General features: G+C 41.2%; 1 protein-coding gene and 1 long non-coding RNA gene across 7 annotated transcripts in view; one reads left to right on the forward strand and one right to left on the reverse strand.

Moving 5' to 3' along the window:
• cep112 (centrosomal protein 112) overlaps positions 1-20428 on the forward strand; it is a 169401-nt gene that overhangs the window by 112362 nt on the left and 36611 nt on the right. For all 6 annotated transcript variants that reach the window (XM_082532002.1, XM_082532005.1, XM_082532003.1 and 3 more), the window contains one exon: positions 6122-6319. In XM_082532002.1, the coding sequence (XP_082388128.1) occupies positions 6122-6319 (198 nt within the window). The remainder of the gene's footprint in view (positions 1-6121; positions 6320-20428) is intronic.
• LOC309705932 lies at positions 15636-19940 on the reverse strand. The gene is made up of 3 exons (XR_014276634.1): positions 19534-19940; positions 18979-19066; positions 15636-16027 (listed from the first exon to the last, which is right to left on the reverse strand). It is a non-coding gene; the product is annotated as an uncharacterized lncRNA (long non-coding RNA).

Below are 20428 nucleotides of genomic sequence, written 5' to 3' on the forward strand. Positions count from 1 at the left end.
GTGAGCTGGTTTGACTTCCTGTGTGAGAGCAGATGCACAGATGTGCTGTTTGCTGTTAAAAAAGAGCCACAAGCTGGCAGACTGTCAGCCCATATGTATTAAAAATATGCCTATTATATACATACTTATTATTAAACACAACTGCAGTGCTGTAGCTGTGTTTTTCCACTTAGAGCTCTGCCACACTGATATCACGTGGCTGTTTACATGCGTCTCTTTTAAAAAAAACAATGTGTGAAAGTTGTGATATAAGAATTTAATTTTAAAAAACTTTTTATTTTTGTTGCATGCAGACAGTATGGAGCAATTCCTTGCAGGACGTGTTACACCTCATTCTTTTTTTGTGTTGCCGAGCTCCCCCTCAGACAACAGTGGACCATAATATCATCAAGCGACAGTCACAACATCATCATATCATAACAGATAGCTCAAAGGCTTGCTGTGGCAATAGGTCTCAAGCCCCTGTTTTTTTCTGCCTAGCTCTTCTCACTTTCTCTTAGTCTTCCTTGAATCAGTGGAAGGACAGTTGCAGCTAAAAAAAAGTTGGCAAGGACAGAGAACAGCTAATGTCTGTCACACACACTCTCAGGGTGAGTAATGCCCACTCATCCCCTTGATGTGGTGGGACACTAATAAATAGCATTCCTGTCTCTTGGCTTGTGTTTGAGAAGCAGAGCCAGTGAGTCGACTCACACAGGGACACACTGTCCTCATCCCACCAGAGTTTATCATCCAGGAAACTCTGGATTCTTCCACTATGTAGTCGCAAGTCAGCGGCGTTATCGGGGCTACGTTTGCGTAAAGGACGATCATATGCAAGGAGTTATCATTGTTTACACGTTTACATATCAGTCTTTTATAATCACGGGATTTCTAAAGAGAAAATATTGTAAAAGAGAGGGGAAAAAGTAACATGGTTCAATGTTCTCATTACAGAATGAACTAGAGATTTTGAGCTGGTTGAACCATTAAATTGATGAAATGTCTTGCTGGTGAAACATGTTTGCCCATAGCGTGTTTTGTTAGCTGATTAATGCCCCCCAAAGGACGAAGCAGCACAAATAATGATGGCATGGACTTTCTCGCTTCCATTCTGGAGACTCTAGCAGTGTGTGTGTGTTTATATACTTACTAAAACTTACTATTTTGTACCTCTAAACAGTAAAATATCCATAATAAAAGAAAACAAACAAGTATTGGATTTTACCGCAGAACATTTCAGTATGTTGTTGTGTGTGCTATTGTGTGCTATCACATTTGCGATAATTTATTTTTTTATTCATTTCTGTTTATTTTGATTCTTTTTTTTTTCCTGCGAAGCTTTTCAATTGTTAAACATTAGTAAGAGTTTGACTTCAAAAACTAGGGCCAGCATTATAAATTAATTGGAAGTTTGTGTTTGTATGTGTGTTTCTTTTTTTTCTTCTCTGCAAACATCAGGATTGTTTGTTCTATGCAAAACCCCATCGTTCATATTTTTTCCACCTGCCCCTCAAAACTCATTTTATGGGTATTATTTTCCCGAATAATTGTGTTTTTTTTATAAAGGAACGTACCACCATCTGGACTTCAAACAGCATGGGGGAGAGAGCGCGAGTCTTGCGGGGTCTTTCTTCTGGGCCGTAATGGACTAAATAATGATGCTGTCAATTTTTCAAAGCGCTTCATGATTAAAATGAGTCAAATGAACAGGGTGATGACAGGCTGAGTCAAAGGTAAAAAAATCAAGAGAACAAGAAAGTGCAGTTAGAAGTGTGTGTGTGTGTGTGTGTGTGTGTGTGTGTGTGTGTGTGTGTGTGTGTGTGTGTGTGTGTGTGTGTGTGTGTGGAAGGGGGGTGGGGGGCTCATTTGTTGTTTCAATCCTTCCATGTTGTCATTTAGGAAATGATTGGTCCCCGGGTGTTGTCAGGTAAATCTTTGTTACACGCTGATTTCAGTGGCACGTGAATATCCTCCTGAGTTGAGGTGTCATTGTGTTTGTGTTTTTCTCAACAGATTTCATCACGTTTTCTCACGGGGGAGTATTTATGTTAGAACTCAGCTGATTTTTGTTTTTCACTGGGGAGCTATTGATCATGCCTCAAGTCATCAGCGAATGCTGATGTTCTGTGATGTGTGGAGTGTTACAACATGCTCCCCTTTCAAACCCCAAAGCCATTTATTATGTGCATACATCACATGTTGGATTCCAGCCACACACGTTATCTGCCTGACAACAGCGAATCATTCATTACACAATTCAGCTACACATTTTAATTGCCTATAAGAGTCAAATGTCACACGTCAGTGCATGCGTGTGTCCTACTTGACTTTATACTTTGCAGAGTTATTCTGTTGTTTATAATATTTGTAGGTTAGTTTTTTGGGGGGATTTGCATACAACACTTTTTAGAGTTACGCAAGTCGAAAGATTATGAGCGCTCACTGATGAAACAAACAGCTTCAGTTATCCTGTTCAACTACAAAATTCTGAGATACTAAATTAGATGTTAAGTGAACAGTCGGCGCTTCTAACCCAAACCGCCTTGAAGGACGCCATATATTTATGTTCATACCCCGACATGATGCCAGAGTCCAGAATTCTGAGCGATGAACCAAAAGCGTTGTTATAGTCGTGATATATTGTCGAGATCGCTGCATGCATCTTTGGCAAAACTTGTTACCGTCACGCTGAAAGTGAAATTTTCAAAACTTCGTTGAGCTCTGTTTCAGTAAAAATCTCTCGCACTCTGTTTGTGTTTATATGTAAATAATATGCATTATACATCACATTATGCAACCCTGTCACCTTTATTACCAAAGAATTGCCTTTGAAATTCTGTCAGAAAGCTGTGGATACAGAAATTCATCATAAAAAAGAAACTGTTAACTTAATATTGCATGAATAGAATAAGATAGGATATTGCCAGCTGTATGCGCAGAGATAAATATTTTTGCCTGCAGTCAGAATGTTAAACTATAGACCTCACTTGTAGGATGCGAGTCGAGATGCGGTGCCTCTAAACGGGGTAGTGCTCACATTGTTGACGAGGGCATTAATTAGAAATGCCTCCAGCGTGGTTCTTGTGCTATTCTCGACCTTGCAAGTGGATACTTTCTGAATTCTCAGAGTTCGGAAATCATGAAAACAACTTCCTGCGTTGTTATCACAGCTCACGAGTTCAATCTGCAGGAACATAAAGGTGAATCTGCTAAGAATAATTATAGCTCTGTTACATTTAGGTGTAAATGTAATACATAAAGCTAGTATGTACCAGTATGTACCGGCTGTTATTAGTTACAGCTGTATCTGAAAAGGGTTTTGTCATGGTCCCTTGATAATGGGCAAACAGATTTCTCTCCTCCATCATTTTCTTAGCTCTAATGCTAATTGTGCTACAACAGTATACAGTAACTATAGAGTAGAACTGGTCTAGACCGACTATGTGATTCTGTGATAGCACCATCTGTATCTTTCTGCATTATGTTCTTTAATTTCATATTTTGGTCCATCTAACACACTCTGGCACTGTACCTTTGAGTCCCTATCGTCCTGTGATACCGGCCGACTTAAATGAGGGTCGGGCTCTGGTTACAGTTACAGTCTCATTTCATATTTAACATCTGACATTAAAGTCTCTAAAAGAGCCTAATTGGCATACCAGCGGAGTAATTATGCTAATCTGTTGAGACTCAATTAATGTTAGATATACTGAACTGATTGCACGTTTTTCCTCATTATTTTGTTTTCTGTTTTGTGAAATCGTGATAAAGCATATTCACAGATACCCATCGTTTATTATGCATTTCTTCATTTCATTTTGTTTTCTTCACAGAAGAATCACTGCTCATCCTAGCTGTGCGGGGTTGTCACTGTGCAGTTTAGTGGAGAGTAGGAGAAAAAGCAGTTAGTTGTGGTCTCGTAGAGGATTTTAGAGAATCTTAATACAATCTTTATAAGTGTTGATAAAGTCTTAAGACTGATCCTCACTTGACTGTGATATTTTCCCTTGATTGAACTCTTATTCAGTCCTTAACCACTCTCCCTGAGGTTGTTTTGCCAGTGTTTTGTCATCCTAGCTGACACGGTTTGACCCAGTATTTCATCTGACACTCTTCTATTGTTACCAAGAGCTGCTCCTTCACAGAGCTCCCCATCAGCCTGCTAACACGTGCCCTCTTGAAGCGACTGTGTTCGCTCCCCCCAATGAAAACATGCACTTTTGGCCTCTTAAGTTCCTGAAGTGTCATTGCCAATGTCTCTGTTCTGGTAGATTATGTTCTAACTTATTAAAAGATTTTTTTTTGGAGGACACATTCCCCACATTTGTTAAAGAGAGAATTATACATTAAAGACTCTTGAGGGCTCAGATCTCATAGCTGCTTGCACTTGAAGAAGGCACTAGAGGAGCAGTGAGACTGGTAATATTGAGAGACAGAAGAGTGGGACGCAGAGGAGTGCATGCGTTTGTTTGTTTTACCTCACATTCTCTCTCTCTCTGAATGCGCTGCATGGCAACCTATGTGTGTGACAGTGTGCCATGTGTGGCTGCTTCTCTGTGTAGGCATGTGTGTGTCTGTATGTGTGCAAATGGATCTGTGTGTGTGTGTGTGCTCGTGCCAATGTAGAAGCGAGTGAAACACAGCCACAACATCTGCCTGTTTTTGTGACACTGCTTTGAAGTCTCCCCAGTGCCCGCTAAAAAAGACTTCAGACGCTTTCTGTCTGATTGCCTTAACGTGGCGTTGTCCTGGGATGCCCAGGCTTTTGAGGAGCGGGAGGGGGCAGGAGCCTGATCGCACAGTGCAAACCACAGTAAGAGGAGTAAAAAGAAAAAAGCCAAGGAGAGTAATGAGGATGTGCAATAGCTGGGGAATACATGCAATACAGGTAGGGAAGTGTGAAACACTGCAATTCATCTTAGATCCACCTACACTTAACTACAATGCGCTTTACTCATTGCTTGTAATTTGTGTAAAATGATTACAATATGCCTGCGAGGTGTTTTATTTTTTTCTGTCCATTGCTGTTTACAGTATTGAATGTATGTGAATACAGCTAACTCAAGTACCTGTAAGGATATAAGGCGCATTTCAATGTAAAGTCCCCCACCCGTATTTCTTGCAGATAGTCTCCATCATCCCAAATATGTGATGTAGGTTTGACAAAACAGTAGACTTATCTTCTCCTTTTGACATCTCCCAAACTCTTGAGATGCAGCTTCACAGCATGTCAGACCAGTCTATTTCTGGTGTTTCATGGGCCGTGGAGGGTTGTACTTATTAGCATTCTTACTATGTAATGTTGACTCTCACTGGCAGTGCTATTAAAACGTTCTTCGGAGCAAAGTCAAGGCTGAGAGAGGTCGAGAGAGGGGTAAGGGCTTCATCGCATGGCGGATGGCTCCGTGCGCCTGGTTCTGCTGAAGGTTTCTTCTTATTAAAAGGGAGTTTTTCCTTCCCCCTTTTGCCAAATCCTTGCTCACAGGATTCCATCGGATTGTTGGGGTTGGAGTTTTCTCTCCATTAATGCAAAGTCAATATAAAGTGCCTTGATGCAGCTGTTGTTGTGAAATAAAATTGAATTGAATTTGACACTGAAGGAGAAAAACACTGACTGGAACAGAATGGAGCACAAAGGGGAACTCACTAAAAACTGCCTCACCAAGACGCACACGCTCTGTTGGAAGATATAAATGACATCAAGCAAAAGTATCAACAGTACAGCCGGTGTTACAAAAGAAACAAACAATAAAACTCAAACACAATTCATTCCCAAAACCAAAAGCAGTCATGAACCCACAAAAATTCTAAACCCTGGGTCTAAGATCCAGGACCATGACAACACAGATGGTAAAAAACCCTCAATATGCAATTCTCAGTAAACAGAAATACAAGAAACCTGTACTTAAAATGTGGACTTTTTATTTTTTTGTGATGTACTTAGTGTTACAATGGTGGGACACTCATATTGAACATGGCCAAAGCTTCAAATAATGACCTCAGCAAATCTGAAAGTAATCACCTTTGCAAAATGCAGTGTGAGCCTGAGCAGAAGGCCTTCTACACATAGAGGGGAAAAATTACTGGACATTAATTTTAATTTACTTAATTCAGCAGGTTTCTTTTTATCTCTGTCCAGACAATTGCAGATTTGGAGGCCCAGTTGTCAGAGCTACGTGAGGACCTCAAGAAGGCCCATGCCCAGCATAAGCAGCAGCTGGCCGAGATGGCGTTGCTCCAGGAGGAGGAAAAGCAAAGAGCAACCCTGGACAAACAGGCATCCCTGGACCGGCTCGAGAGAAACCACCAGCAGGAGAAGGATGCTGCACATGAGAAGGTGAGAAAGTATAAGATATGGGTTTTTAACTCTGTTTTGACTGGGTGAATGAATACTGGAATGCCTGGAGTAGTAAAGGTTAAGGAGGTGTGGGGAATCTGCATGTTTTCCAAAAGTCAAAGAAGAAAACAACCTCGAATAATTTAAACAGTGAATTTGAGAAAAAGAGGATGAACTGAAGAGGTTGTATACCTGTATAAAAGAGAGGGGGTTTCATAGAAGCCTTGTGCTTAAAAACAGTACCTGAAGTCAAGAAAGATGGGATGCAGAAGCTTTGTTTTGGAGGCTGAGTGTTAAAAACAGTAATTCTCATTTTCACATCAGCTGTTAGATCTACTGAACCTGATTTGTTGCTCTAGCAAAGTTTCTGGTGTAACAACGAAGTCTTTAAAATCTTTGGTAGGCACCTCATCTCCTGCTATTAGGAGATTTTATCCAACAACCCTGGGTATTTAGTCTGAACATTGCACGAAGTTGCCCTTTCATAATGGGGGACATTCACTCCAAGCACGTTCTCATTGCTGCAGAGCAGTTTGGTTGAGGTGAGAGTACTGCATGGGCAAAACGCGCAGGAGGCGGGACACGCGGCGTCCACTTGCTTTCTGTGAATTCTCGATCTGTTGTCACAGGCTCACTCGGACATCAGACTTCGAACTAGAAAGCTGGCATGTTAAAAACTGCTCAGTGTCCAGTCCTGACTGCTTACATTTGGTCAGGTAATGTCTAGAACGTTTGTGGCTGCAGCGAGTCTGGGAAACTGTTTTAAATGTCGGAGCATTTGGCTAAGAATACAAATGGGCCAATGTTATCTGACCCTAAGGACAGATTTCCCTGAACTGCTCAATCAAATCAACCGAATATGCCTAAACAAAAAGTTGGGCAATAAGTGCTGTCAAAATCAAAACTATTTGTACTTTTGGGTCTTTGGGGTAACCCACTTATCATCATGGAATATACTGTTTTGAAATGTGCAAGGTCAGTTGTAGAGAGAAAACCGCAGCATTTCAATAGAGCCATTGTTCAGCATTGCTTTTTACTATTCCTAACGCACCAGGAAGTACTTCAATGAAATCTTCCATCGACTATCCATCTTCTTTTCTTGCTTTTGTGCTTTTTTACTTTCTCTCTGTCATATTCGTTCGTTCGCCGCCTTAGAAGCTGGACCCACGGTTGCGAAATCGCTCATAATCTTGTGCTTGCCTAGCAGGAAGCTGACCTAAGGTGGTGTTGATCATAAACTAATCCTTACTGCAGGGCCCATCAAAGAGAGCATTTTTCATTAAACACCATCCCACACCAGCTGTGCAGCATTAGGCCCGGAATGCAGGGACCTCCGAAGCACCCAGGCGGCCATTTTGGCTCCATATGGCGAACAGAATCAGTAATTCTGAAGCGAGAAAGACCCGAGAAAGAGAGTGTGCTTACGACAGCGTAATCTTTATTTGAAGAACTCACGCTATTTACTATCAGTCCCTTTTGGATATGCGAAGGCTGTTTTTCAGCTAAAAGTTGTTTTATCTTTTAGGCCCCGCTTTAATTCCTCTGTGTGTCTTTGGTCTTTTATGTACGCAAGAAAAAAAATGACCCACAGTTGCTGGGCAGTCTGGAGTGGATTCAAAGCTGCGTTGAACTCAGACAGATAACACTATCAGCAATGCGCTAGTTTCACTTTCATGAAGAGATTAATGATTTCTCCATCCTTTTTGTCAGCTCAACGTTGATTCTTCAAAAAAAGATTCACCAAAGGTTGAACATCTTACTTTCCTTTTTTTTTTGTACTTTCTTATCTGTCTCCAAGTTTGACTTTGCAGTGGGCAGGGAAAACTTTTACTATTTCTTACACCCTGTTTCTTTTTTTCCCACATGCAATTGAAGTCAGCCAGACCTCAGATCCATACTGACTCATTCGCCCTGTTTTGTAAGCTGAAAATTTCTCATTCTTTTGATGCAGACAGAAATGCTGTCCTCTGCAGTCCACCATGCTCTTGGAAGCAGAGGCTGAGCAGGCCAGCTTTCCCTCTTTTTTATATATATATATTTATATATTTTTTTAACCCATCTCCCAGATTCTGAAAAAAGAAAAAAAAGAGGCAAGAGAAATCCATTAAATCCATGAATGGATTCTCATCAAAGACACTTGCGTTTAAGGGAGAGACAGAAAGGGAGAGCGATGGATACAGGGGGGGATGTGGGGGAGCGGTGTTTTGGTGGAGGTTCTGGGAGTAGACGGGCAAAGCTTCTGGAATGAAATGATGAGAAGCAGTAAATCAGAGGAGATAAGATCAGACGTTGAGATAGTTCAATGCATTTGATCACCAAAAAGGAAAGGAGAGAAGGAAAAGTGATGGAAGCAGGCTCAGGAAAAGGTGTGTGGAGGTGTGTTAGACTGGATGCTATTGAAGCTTATCTTTGCTAGTGTGTGTGTGTGTGTGTACACACATACATGCACATGTGTGAACACACACAGCCCCAGACCTCTCAATCTCTATTCTGCACTGAGGGGTCTGTGAAGCCGCTTCTGTGCCTGATAAAGACGCCTCATCTCTGGGCTACAGTGAGCATGAATCCTGCCTCTTACGCACACCACCTCCTTATTTGACTTTTTTTATTCTACCCTACACCTCCACCCTCCATTTCTCTGTCTCTCCCTCTCTCTCTCAGTCTTCACCGATATCTTTAACCCTTCCTTCAAGCTCTAGCAAGACTTATAATGTTTGTGCTTTCTGTAAATAGTTAGTTTTAACCAGAAGCCTTCGCTAAGCAGCTTGGAGGCACAGTTTCTTACCACATGCATATGAACAGGTTCTTGTCAAACACCAGCTATATTTGCACTCAGTGCTTAGTAGAAGTTGAACTCACCCCACACCCCACAATAAGATATTATCAGAATACTACACTGCATTACAATGTAGTCGTGATCACGGTAATATGCCTAATTAATCCCCCCACCTGGTGCTTAATAGGGATATGAAGTTTGACATTTGTCTAGTGGAGAAAAGGTCTTTATGTTGGACGTCTTCACCCCACACAACTGTATATATCCATGTATAGCCACACCTTGCTTGCTAATACAGCCAAGAGTTCTGAGACAATGAAAGACAAAAGATCAGGAGGCTTCAGGTTTGATAGGAATTTAATGAAATTTGGAAATTAAAATTTATATTCACCTTTAGTCTGGAGAGTAAAGCACCTTGAACTGCAAGAAGAGGTTAGATGTGTGAATTTTGTCTAATATGGTTGTGTGGACCTGACTATATCTGCATGAGTGTGTACCGGTAGAAAAGAGAGGGCGCATAAATACAGAGACATGTTGAGTTTCCTTGTTGCATCTGTATGACATACACCAGCTTCTTTCTCATATTATTTTAATTGTTGGTATAACCAACACGTGTACATTAAAAATGAAGGAGAAAAAAAGCTTTCCATGGGTAAGTAGTAGAAAAGGACTGTGTGTGCATGCACAGGGTAGTGTCCATGTGCATGCACACTTGCACCCCACATCAAAGGAACGGGGCATTTCATCAAAAACTAACCGAGTGTGACAAAATTACCTGAAGGCAAAGTCAGCCAATGAGAAAGCAGCTTTTTGGCATGCAGTAGCCAACCACTGCTTCCTGTCACTGCACTAGTTTCCCCCTGGCTGTGCCCCATGTGATGTCCATGACATGAAAGGCACTACAGAGCTCAGTCATCCTCTGACACAGGCGCACACAGGCTGAGCATCAGACAGCTACACCATGGAGGCCTGTGCCTTCCAATTGGTCTCTTTAGTTTCACAGGTGTTTTTGTTTGCTTCAAGGACGTTTTTCACTTTAACCTGAGAGGTTTTCCTCTGAAAGCTACCTAGCTTCAGAAGGTGAATGAGACTGTATCCCCTAACTGGAACTGGGGCTTTGTTTTGTGTTTTCGCTCACTGGCGCGATGCTGCAAATGTATAAGCCTTTTATAGTGATGAAAATAAGAAAGTGCACCCTATTTCAATTCCAAGGTTTTACATACCAGGACTTCTCTTTTTTTTAATAATCTGGTCCTTAGCAGGTCCCAAACTAATTTAAATACCTCAGGTGAACAGCAACACATATTTTATTGCAATGTTTTTTTTATTCAACAAAAGCTAAGTGAAAATGCAGAAGCAGAAAAAACTAATCAGATCCTTTTAGTCAGCAGCTTGTAGAACCACAGTTAGCAGCAATAACTGAAGTGATCATTTTCTGTATGACTTTATTAATCTCAATTTTTTTGGAGGAATTTTCATTCACTCTTCTTTATTGTCTTGCTTTCAGTTCATTGAGGTATGTGGGCATTCAGTTATGCACAGCTCTCCTAAATGCCACAGCACTTCAATCATGCTGAGGCTGCATGATCCACTCTGGGCCAAACTGATGGCCGCGCGTCTCTTTCTAGAATACTTTGGCATACAGATCAATTCATGGTCCCGTGCCTGCAAAATAAGCCCAAGTCATCACCCCTCCAGTGCTGTGCTCGACAATAGGTACGAGCTGTTTGCTCTCATATGCTGTGTTTTGATATCCCCAGACATAGTGCTGTCCATCATGGTCAAACATCTCTACTTTATTCTCATTTGTCCAAAGGACATTGTTCCAGAAATCTGGTTGTTTGTTCAGATCTGGTTTTACAAACCTGTGCTGTGTTGAGATGTTCTTTTTTGAGAGAAGAGGCTTCTCTTTGTAACCCCCCTATCCAACACCCTGAACAGGTCACTAGTGTGTTGTAGACGGAGACAGAAAGCCATTTGCACTTACATTTGCAGCTATGGGCAATGTAGAGTCACCAGTTAACCTAACCCAACTAACTCCATGTCTTTGGACTGTGGGAGGAATCTAGAGTACCTGGAGGGAACCCATGCAGACATGAGGAAAACATACAAACTCCACACAGAAAGGACTCAGCCAGATGGTGGATTCAAACCAGGACCTTTTTGTTGTGGTGTTAACCACTGCACCACCATGCTACCCTAGTTCAATTCATCCCTTTTCTATTCCCCAGGTTTCTCAATGGTGCAGTATAATCTGTACACCACTGTTTCAGGCTGAATGATAATAACCCCTCTGCTGTTAAATTGCTAAAACTGTATGGATTTTCAGGTCAGGGCAAAATTTGATCGCAGAGGATTTAAAAGATATTTCATGCTCATTTTTTTAACATTAAACAATAAGCGTGGAACATCTTTTAACCTGCTAAGAGATGATCTGGTATTTTAGAACTTAAACTTAAAGAACCAGCTAAAGATTATACTGCCAGGTAACACTGGCAGCCGCCAGTATTTATCTATTTATTTATTTTGCATTGTTAACTGCAAACAGCTAGGAATTGAGAATATCTTTCATACAAAGCAGGGATATATAATCCGACTTCTTCAACCTTCAGTCTGATACAGATACCTTTCTGCTGATACCAAGCTCGCATCTGATATTCAGTGTATAATAAGTATAATAAGGTGTATTCTCCTGTCTGAGAAGGTGACTGGGAATCATTGTTTTACACGTAAGGCAACATCAGGCTCATCCTTGAACATTGATCTCCTAATTTCGTAACATAAATTGTCCAAAAACATCAAAGAATATTAATTTACTGAACTTTTTTTGTGAACTAAAGTGAATACAATAATAAATGTAAAAGTGTAATGGCGCTATTTATCAGGTGCTGTGAATTTATTTGCATTAGAGTCGTTTCCTCTCAAAGCAGTAGTGACTGTGTTTTTTACCCCTCGGACATAAAAGGCTGATGGGGTATTATTGTCACTCTGCTGGGCAAACAGGCAGGCCAATGACATGGACACCCAAATTTGAGAATGAGATAACTTGAGGAGTTTGAAATTAATAACATAAGTGCATCTACTAAAAATATTGGACTAGTTTTCAGGTTTTCTGAAAATCTTGTGAATGCGATAACTTAACAGCAAGGCGATGTAGGATTTTAAAATTGATACCAAAGGTGTGTCTGCTGTGAGGCTGATTTTTAGCACTGGCCGCTGCCGGTATTTTTCAGTCATGACAACTGATTTGACCACGATTTGCTGTTAGGTGTTACAGTTTTGCACACATATAATGAAAAGCTGGTGGTATAGCAGAGCTACTTGTTGACCTCTATGTTAGCTCACCTGCTAGCTCCTGCTATTATTTGGTGATATAAAGATAGAATAACACAGAACTGAACTAAATAGTTCGACACATTATTGATATCTGATCCCTGATTTTCCAAATCTTTCCCTTTAGAAATCATTTTAGCTAGAATGATTTTCATATACTTTCAAGTCTTAAGAGAGCGTATACAGATCTACACTCACATTTCATTTTAATTTGTAGAAAATTGCTGCAATCCCTTTAAAATGAGGTTTTTCTTTTGTTTTCAGTATTACATCTGGAGAACAGGGTTTCTGCAGGCCTTGGGTGCTTCAGCTTGGCTACAAACTTTGAAAACCTTTTTAAAAATTTGTTTGCACCAAGGAATTCATGTGTATATAAGTTTTGTTTGTTGTGCTGTGCACTACGCTGACTGTGCAGACTTTTATGTGGCCGTGCGCGCATCTGCTTTCACACAACTTTCCATGTGTGGACGCATGCACCCCTGACCGAATGTGGTTTGACTGTTTGGATCCTGATGTGCCTTCACTGTGTTGCATTCCCATCCATATTTAGAGCCGTGCACTTGTGATCAGACCACCCAAGATGCTTTTAGTACAAAACAAGCACACGGCTGATTTTCCTAATTTTCAGAGAATTTACAACTCCAATTGGCAGACTGTTTTTTTGGCTTTCTTTATTTAAAATGTTTGTGTAAATCTTTACGTGCCCGTTTTCTGCGTGCCTGTAGGAAATTAGCAGCTTACTGCATAAAACGTGAGAAAAGAAATCTGCTCAAACAGAATAGCAGTTGAGGTAAAAGATTTATAATTTTTGCAAGCGTGAAGCATATCTTAACGTGACAGTGAGCCACAGAAATATTCCACCGGTGGTGTTTTAGAGGACTGCATTTGTTATCATCATTATTATGAGTGTTTATCAGCCATAAACTGGTCCATAAATGTCTCATTTCTTTGGAGAACACAGTCTTTTGGTGCTAAAACTATAGACAAGTCTCAGCTTCCACGTCGCGACTCAGAAAGATGTGATAGCTGTTTAATTTTTTGTTTGTTTGGTTGGTTTTTAATACATTCGTTCATATTTTATCCACGTGAAGCCATTCATTCTTTCTAGCTCTGATCCTGACCTCCAGAGAGCTTACTGTTCTCTCTCTCAGCCGGAAGATGGTGGTACAAGGTTGTTGTCATTGTATTTGTCATAGCTACGTCTCGTTCTTCTCTCTTGCCTCCTGTCGTTGCTGACTTATTAGGTTGGTCCTCTGCCATTTGGAGATATACCAAATCATATTATTCAGTCGGTCATGGATTAGGCGAGGAGGAGAAAAACAGTGGCTGGGGGATGATCAAACAGGGCCCACATTCACCTCACACTGACAGACTAACCGGGAGACAAAGAGATTGGAGGGGCAAGGCAAGGGGTCTGATTTTATGGGGAGGGGTGGAGGGTAAAGTTTAAGATGTTTTGTGCAGATTATTGGCTAAATTTGGATTTGCCTTCCATTGGTATATGTTGGCATCACAGCTCCGTGCGCGCATGCCCGGATCTCTGCGAGCTCCTCGTTTCCTCAGTGCACCATCGGGCCCGGCGGCGGAGAGGGAGGGAGAGAGCGAGCGAGTGAGTCACCCAGCAGATGAAAGAGTCAAAGTAAAAGCTCTGCCATCCCAAAAAAAAAAACATCACACAGCTCCCTCGCTCACTTTTTGAAGTCATCCAAGAGGAGGGAGGGAAGCGACACACTTTTTTCCAATCGCATTAAAACATGGCGTCAGGCAGCTCCCATCTTGTTGCACGCTATAGATTACACTTTGGTTTGAAGTGGAGTTTTAAGTGGGACACCACTATGTTGTTGTTTTTTAGTTGTGTGTGTGTGTAGCGAAGGGGAAAATCTCTCAGTTCAACTGAAAATCATGCTGCACCTTAACATCAGTAACATCAATCCAAAATACACTGAAGACATAAATAGAGATGTACCTACACAGAGAAGTCTAAACCGAATTTCATTGCGACTCTGCGAGATTTCAGTGAATAACTGAGACGATTCTGCGTGTTCTTGTGTTAAGTCACAGCTTGACTGTCAACTCAAGTTAAGACCAATGCCTGTGAACAGTTAACGCACAAATCTGGGCACAGAAAGCATGACTGAGACACTTTCAGCATCTGATTCAGCATTCGAAGCGTTTAAATCCTCAAACTTCTTTTTTTTTTATCCCAGCCTTAAGATGTAGGTTAGATTTTAATCCCTTTCACACTGATGGCAAAAGGATATAATTGGTTTTCTGTTATAAAGATCCAGCTGGTGGAGTGTGTAATCACTGAACATTTGGGATGTTGCGTGTGTCTGCGTATTTGATGTATGTTTATCTGCCTGTGCGTGCCCGTGATGCATTATTTCTGTGCTGTGTATGAAGCGGCACTGACAGTTAGCAGCAGGGATGAAGAGAATCACTACTGACAGGCAGTGATGGCAAACTGTGAAATGGAAATAAAGCCTCTTGTCATTACAGCAGCAACTCTCTCTCGCACACGCAGATACACAGGCGAGCGCAGCAAGACAGCAATGATTACAGACAAACGAGCAAATAACATCTCCCAGCTCTCCCTCACTAGCAGATTGAACTCAAATTGTTATGAGAGTCATGCGCGGTGAACAGAGAATCGTTTTGAATGCTTACAAATACTGCTGCCACTAAAACTGAAGGCTTTGTGGAGCAATGGAGAAAAGCTTCTCTTTGAAATCGCTTTCTTTCCTTCAACAAACGAACCCCCACAAATCTGCTCCCCAGCGTGTCGTACACAACTTGTTGTATGCAGGGTTAAACCACCAACAGCCATTAAGAGAACATGTTGTAACTCACTGTAACGTCCCGGCTTTTTACCTAACCACTTTTCGGATTGGAGTCCGCACTGTGTCCTTTCGATGTGTCTTGTGATATCATCCTTGCGTAAGCAAGTATTGACTTTAGTTTTGTGCCTTTTGTCAGAGTTCAGCTTTAGGACGATGCTGAAAACCATAATTGCTCTTTAGCAATGTGAGATGATTGGAAACACATCGCAGAAAAATGCCATATGGAAGCAATATCCTGTCCAAGATGGAAGAGATTTTGGAAATAAAACCTTGTTTTCGGAGAAGTTGGGATTGCTGTTTTAAATGTAAATAAAAACAAATGCAATGATTTGCAAGATATTTAAACCCCATTTTTAATTAAGTGGTGAAACTAAGGAATGTTCTAGTTCTGTGAAATATATGCTCAGTTAGAACTTGTTGACAGCAATTCTTTGCAAAAACAAAGTTGGAAAAGTCACATCGTGCTTAAAAACAAAGTGGGAAATGTCTCGCAGTGGATCAAGTTAGTCAGTAACATGACTGAGTGCTAAAAGAACATCCCAGAGTGGCTGAGTCTTTTAGAAGTAAAGATAGGGAGTGGTTTACCCCTCTCTGTGAAAGACTGTTTGGGCAACATATTGCAAAGAATTTGGGAATTTCATCATCTATGGTGCATTGTGTAATTAAAAGATTGAGGGAATCTGGAGAAATCTCTGTACACAAGGGACAAGGCTGAAAACCAATATTGGCTGTCTGTGACCATCTGGTCCTCAGGCGGTACTGCAAAACAAAAAAGAAATAAATCATTGCATGGACTCAGGAACTCATATAAAAATAACTGAACATAGTTTGTCTTTGCTGCCATAAGTACAATGTGGCACGAATGCAAAAGAAAACAAGCATGCATAGTAGCAAAGCAGAAAACTTTCCTGAGGTCTGAAGAATCAAAAATTGGAAAACTTTCTTTCTAGTGAGATGGAGCTCCTTGCTTGTTGTCAGTGCTAAGAGTTTAGACGTTGGCAATGCATAATGATTAGCATTAGATGGATATTTGGGAAAGGCATCAGGGTTATAATATGTAGTGTGCACAGAGGTGCAGTGGTTAGGGCTGTTGCCTCACAGCAAGAAGGTCGCAGAGAGCGAGATTGCTTGTCTTCCTTGTACCTGTTTAGAGTCTCTCCAGGTACCCCAGTTTCCTCCCACAGTCCAATTACACGCAGGTTAGGTTGATTCTAAATTACTTGACTGTGAATGAGCATGATTGTCTGGCTGTGTTGGCCCCACGATAGACTGTGACCTATCCAATTTGTACCCCGCCTCTTACCCCTGACAACTAGGATAGGCTCCAGTTCATGGAATATATTCCAATAATATGCTTTTTCCTTTTTTGGGGGGAGAAGCTACGCAGTCATCCACAGTAGCTTTTTTTCAGTGTGGACATTGTTTATTTCAGTAAAACAATACCAAACTGCATTCTGCACAAAAACAAAGCTTCAAAGAAAAAAAAGGAAAGTACAGGTGTTAAATTGGCTTCGGTACAGTCTAGGTAAAAGGTACTTGTGGGAATGGGATACCATTTTGCTTTTGATTTCCTTAGTTCAAGCACTTTGAGATTTTTGTTATAAGGAGAGGTGATGAAACACATCCCAACTTCTTTTTGAAATGCTTTGCATGTATGAAATTCGTTATTCGTTAATTTAGTAAAGTTTGAACATTTGATGTGTTTTCTACTGCTGAAAACTGTGACACAAACATTACCATGCAGTGACTACATTGATTACACTAAGAAATGTTTACCTTAGCTGCTTCCTCCTTTAGCAAGAATACAGCCGTCTGTTGTGAACAAAGGGATTGCACACCTTGAGCAAATCTCATTTCCAGCAACAGATCAAACTCTGGATGTGTGTTTGGCCTTCATGCATCCTGTTTGTCTGCTGTGTCTGTTTGAATAAGTGTGACTTGTGTGCGTATCATTAAGTGTGTGAGAGAAAGTCCCCCCCCCCCTCGCTTTCTTTGTGCCACTCATGTCCCCATCCTTTTTAAGTGTGCCCATGTATCCATGTGTGCCCGTGTCTATGTGTGTGTTTGGCCTGCTTCCCATTGCAGATTATTAATTAAGTCCTGGTAAGCGGTGCATGCCTTACCTTCAGATCTACTTCCACTTTCTTTAGCACACACTGGTATCTGCGCACGCACACACACACACAAAGACGAACACACTTCAAAGCAGCTGCACTCCACACCGCTAGGATTAAGAGGCGATTGAAGAGCCTGATACAGCCTCAAAGTGCCTTCAGCGCAAAAATGCCTTTGGCAGGGCGCAGGTACTCTCTTTGAAAGTTCTTACACACTCACACAGACACACACATATGGATGGGCTTTTAATTTAGCACTGTTTTCCCTTTGTATTTGTCACAGTCCAAATGGGGTATTTTTCACTGCGTGTACTATCCATATTTTCTTCTACTTCTGTCCATTTTTATGTGTGTTTAGATGGTAGAGGTTTATAATGGTTGAAGTTTTTTTTAAATACTTTTTTATAATACTTCCTGCTGAAATCCCCCGAGTGACTTCAGGTAAAAGGAATAAGTTAGTAGCAAGCTCTTTGTGATTTTATAAAAAATCTGAGCCTGTTTGTGTGTCAGTATGACCACATGCTAAAGGTACAGTCAGTAATTTGAGGTCATTTAATGGAAAATAAGGATATATAGTGTGTAATTAGATCTTCCAACAAATTGATTCATTCTCAAACTTATAATTAATGTATTAAAAATAAATGGGAGTTGGTTGGCATTGGTTTGTGAAGGCTGCCATGTTCCCTTACTATATTTGAATACAGTGACCAGGTAGGACAGCTCCCTTCCAACTGATCGCATTTTATGTAGAGACACCTGCATTTTCAGGCTGAAGTTATAAAGGATCATATCTATGTTTTCTCATCGGGGGAGGGGTCATCTTCACCAAAACCACGAAGGAAAGAGACAGCACCACTGGCATCTGTGTAAAATGTCATACTCTTCCTTTGCATCTCAAGCCTTATCTCATAATATAAAGTCAGGGCAAAAATGTCCATAAACATGCTTATTTATTCCCAGTGTTGTCACAACTCCTTGTTGTCAGCAGATTAGACATGTGACACTCCGTCTCCGCTTGACAAGAAATAGCTAAACCACAACAGCTGGTTACAAGCTAACATCATACCAGCTAATGTTAGACTTGAGTGTCCTAAAAATCTCACTTGTCTTTCTTATCCATCTATTTATTCTTTTCCACTTGTCCTTATCAGGGTCGCCGGGGGGCTGGAGCCTATCCTAGTTGTCATAGGGTGAAAGGTGGGATATATCCTGGACAGGTAGCCAGTCTGTCACAGGTCTAACAATGACAGACAGACAACCATTCACACTCACATTCACACCTATTGACAATTTAAAATCACCTGTTACCTTCACCCCACTCTCCCATATCTTTGACCTGTTGGATGAAACCCAAGTACCTGGAGAGAACCTACACAAACAGGGAAAACCTGCTGAGGACCTTCTTGCTGAGGCAATAGTGCTAACCAGTTTCAGTTTTTTCCTTCTGATAAACAGTTTAATTAGATTCATATGAGAGTTTATTCGCCAAGTGTCTGAGTCCACTTCAAAGAAAGTTTCACTAAAGGCAGTTAGCAGCAGCTAACAGAGGCTAATAGCAGCGCTTACCAGTAGTTCAGGATATCTTCAACAACTCACCTCAGTGTGACTGTCGTGGGTCAGAAGTGAGTTTCACGGACTCATCAAATTATATTACAGTCCTTTGACAAAGATTCCCGGCTTCCTCCTGAGTAAATAAAGGTGGACACTACTCATCCAGCATTGACAGCTGAGGTAAACAGTGGACTGAATCTGGATCGCCTCCAAGCAGTAATAGAAACATTCCAGCCAGCTGGGGCCATTATGGGGTGCAGTTTAAATTTAATGTTTTTGATCTCTTGGCTGTTGAAAACATGTTCGAGGGGCAAGAAAACACAACTCAGTTTACTGCACTTTGCAGTCTACTGACGTCAACTTGAATCTTGGTCTAGCTGTGAAAATTTTACACACTGTAAATTTAAACCCATGTACATGTGAACCTACAGTCTCACATTGTGCAGTATAAACATCACCTAAATTAACTGTAGAGACGATTATGTGTAAATGGAGAAATAGATACATTTAAGACTCTTCTTTCATCTTTTTTTTTAAATTTTTCTAAATATAGAACACGAACAATACACAAATATTCGTTATTATAACAGAGTCACTCACAATATGGAGCAGAGCTGAGACAGAAAATGTAAAAAAAGAACTCCATTTGTTTCCCTTTCGCACAGACAGTTCATTCTCTCGTCTTTCCTACGCCCTCCTTTGTCCTCCGCGCTCTCATCAGCTGCTTTAGGGCCCCTGGGGACAAGCGGGCCGCCACTCAAAGAGTCCTGGCGCAGGAAGACAGGGCTTGTATCCTTGGTGATGGCTCTGTGTTTCCGTGGTGACAGGTGTGTCCGTTCAGAGCGGACGGCCGTGTTTGTCAGGAAGTGTTTGGAAGGGGTGCGGAGTCCAAACGCAGCTCAGGTGTTGATGGCTGTGAGTGGGAGTGTTCAGCGGAGCAGTGTTTGTTCATGAGTTGTCTGTCTGTCAGTGGCTGTCAGGAGAGTCAAGTAAGTGTTTGTGTGCGCAAAAGAGAGAGAATCATGTTTACTACAGTTTAGAATAACTTTCTGAATCCATCTCTGCATGGCTGATGGTTTACAGTTGTGTGTTTTTCAGGAATTTAGAAGAAGAAATATATTAAACTGTGGCCCCTTTTTTAGTGGCATAGCAACTGAAGCGTCTAAATAATATATAGCATATAAATGCTGATTTCTGTAGTTTTACAGCAGAATGTGAGACTTAAGTTTAATCCTCGTCCACTGAAAAGCTTTGCCTGGCCTTCACATAATGACCTCTGTCCCCCATTAATTCAACCCTTAGTGTTTCCTTAGTACTTGTATGGACCACATCCACGTCCATACAGGCCGCTACTGATGTCCCTGTAGAATTCCAGCACTTCACACCTAATTATCTCACTCCACAGTTCAGCCTCTTATTCAAACTCTGGCAGCACAACACAGCTAGCTGAAAGGAGAAAGATCTCGCATTAGAAACACACAGCCTTTGCTTCCAG

This window comes from Aulonocara stuartgranti, assembly GCF_965226115.1.
Source record: "Aulonocara stuartgranti genome assembly, chromosome: 4".
In the NCBI taxonomy this organism is placed as follows: Eukaryota; Metazoa; Chordata; class Actinopteri; order Cichliformes; family Cichlidae; genus Aulonocara; species Aulonocara stuartgranti.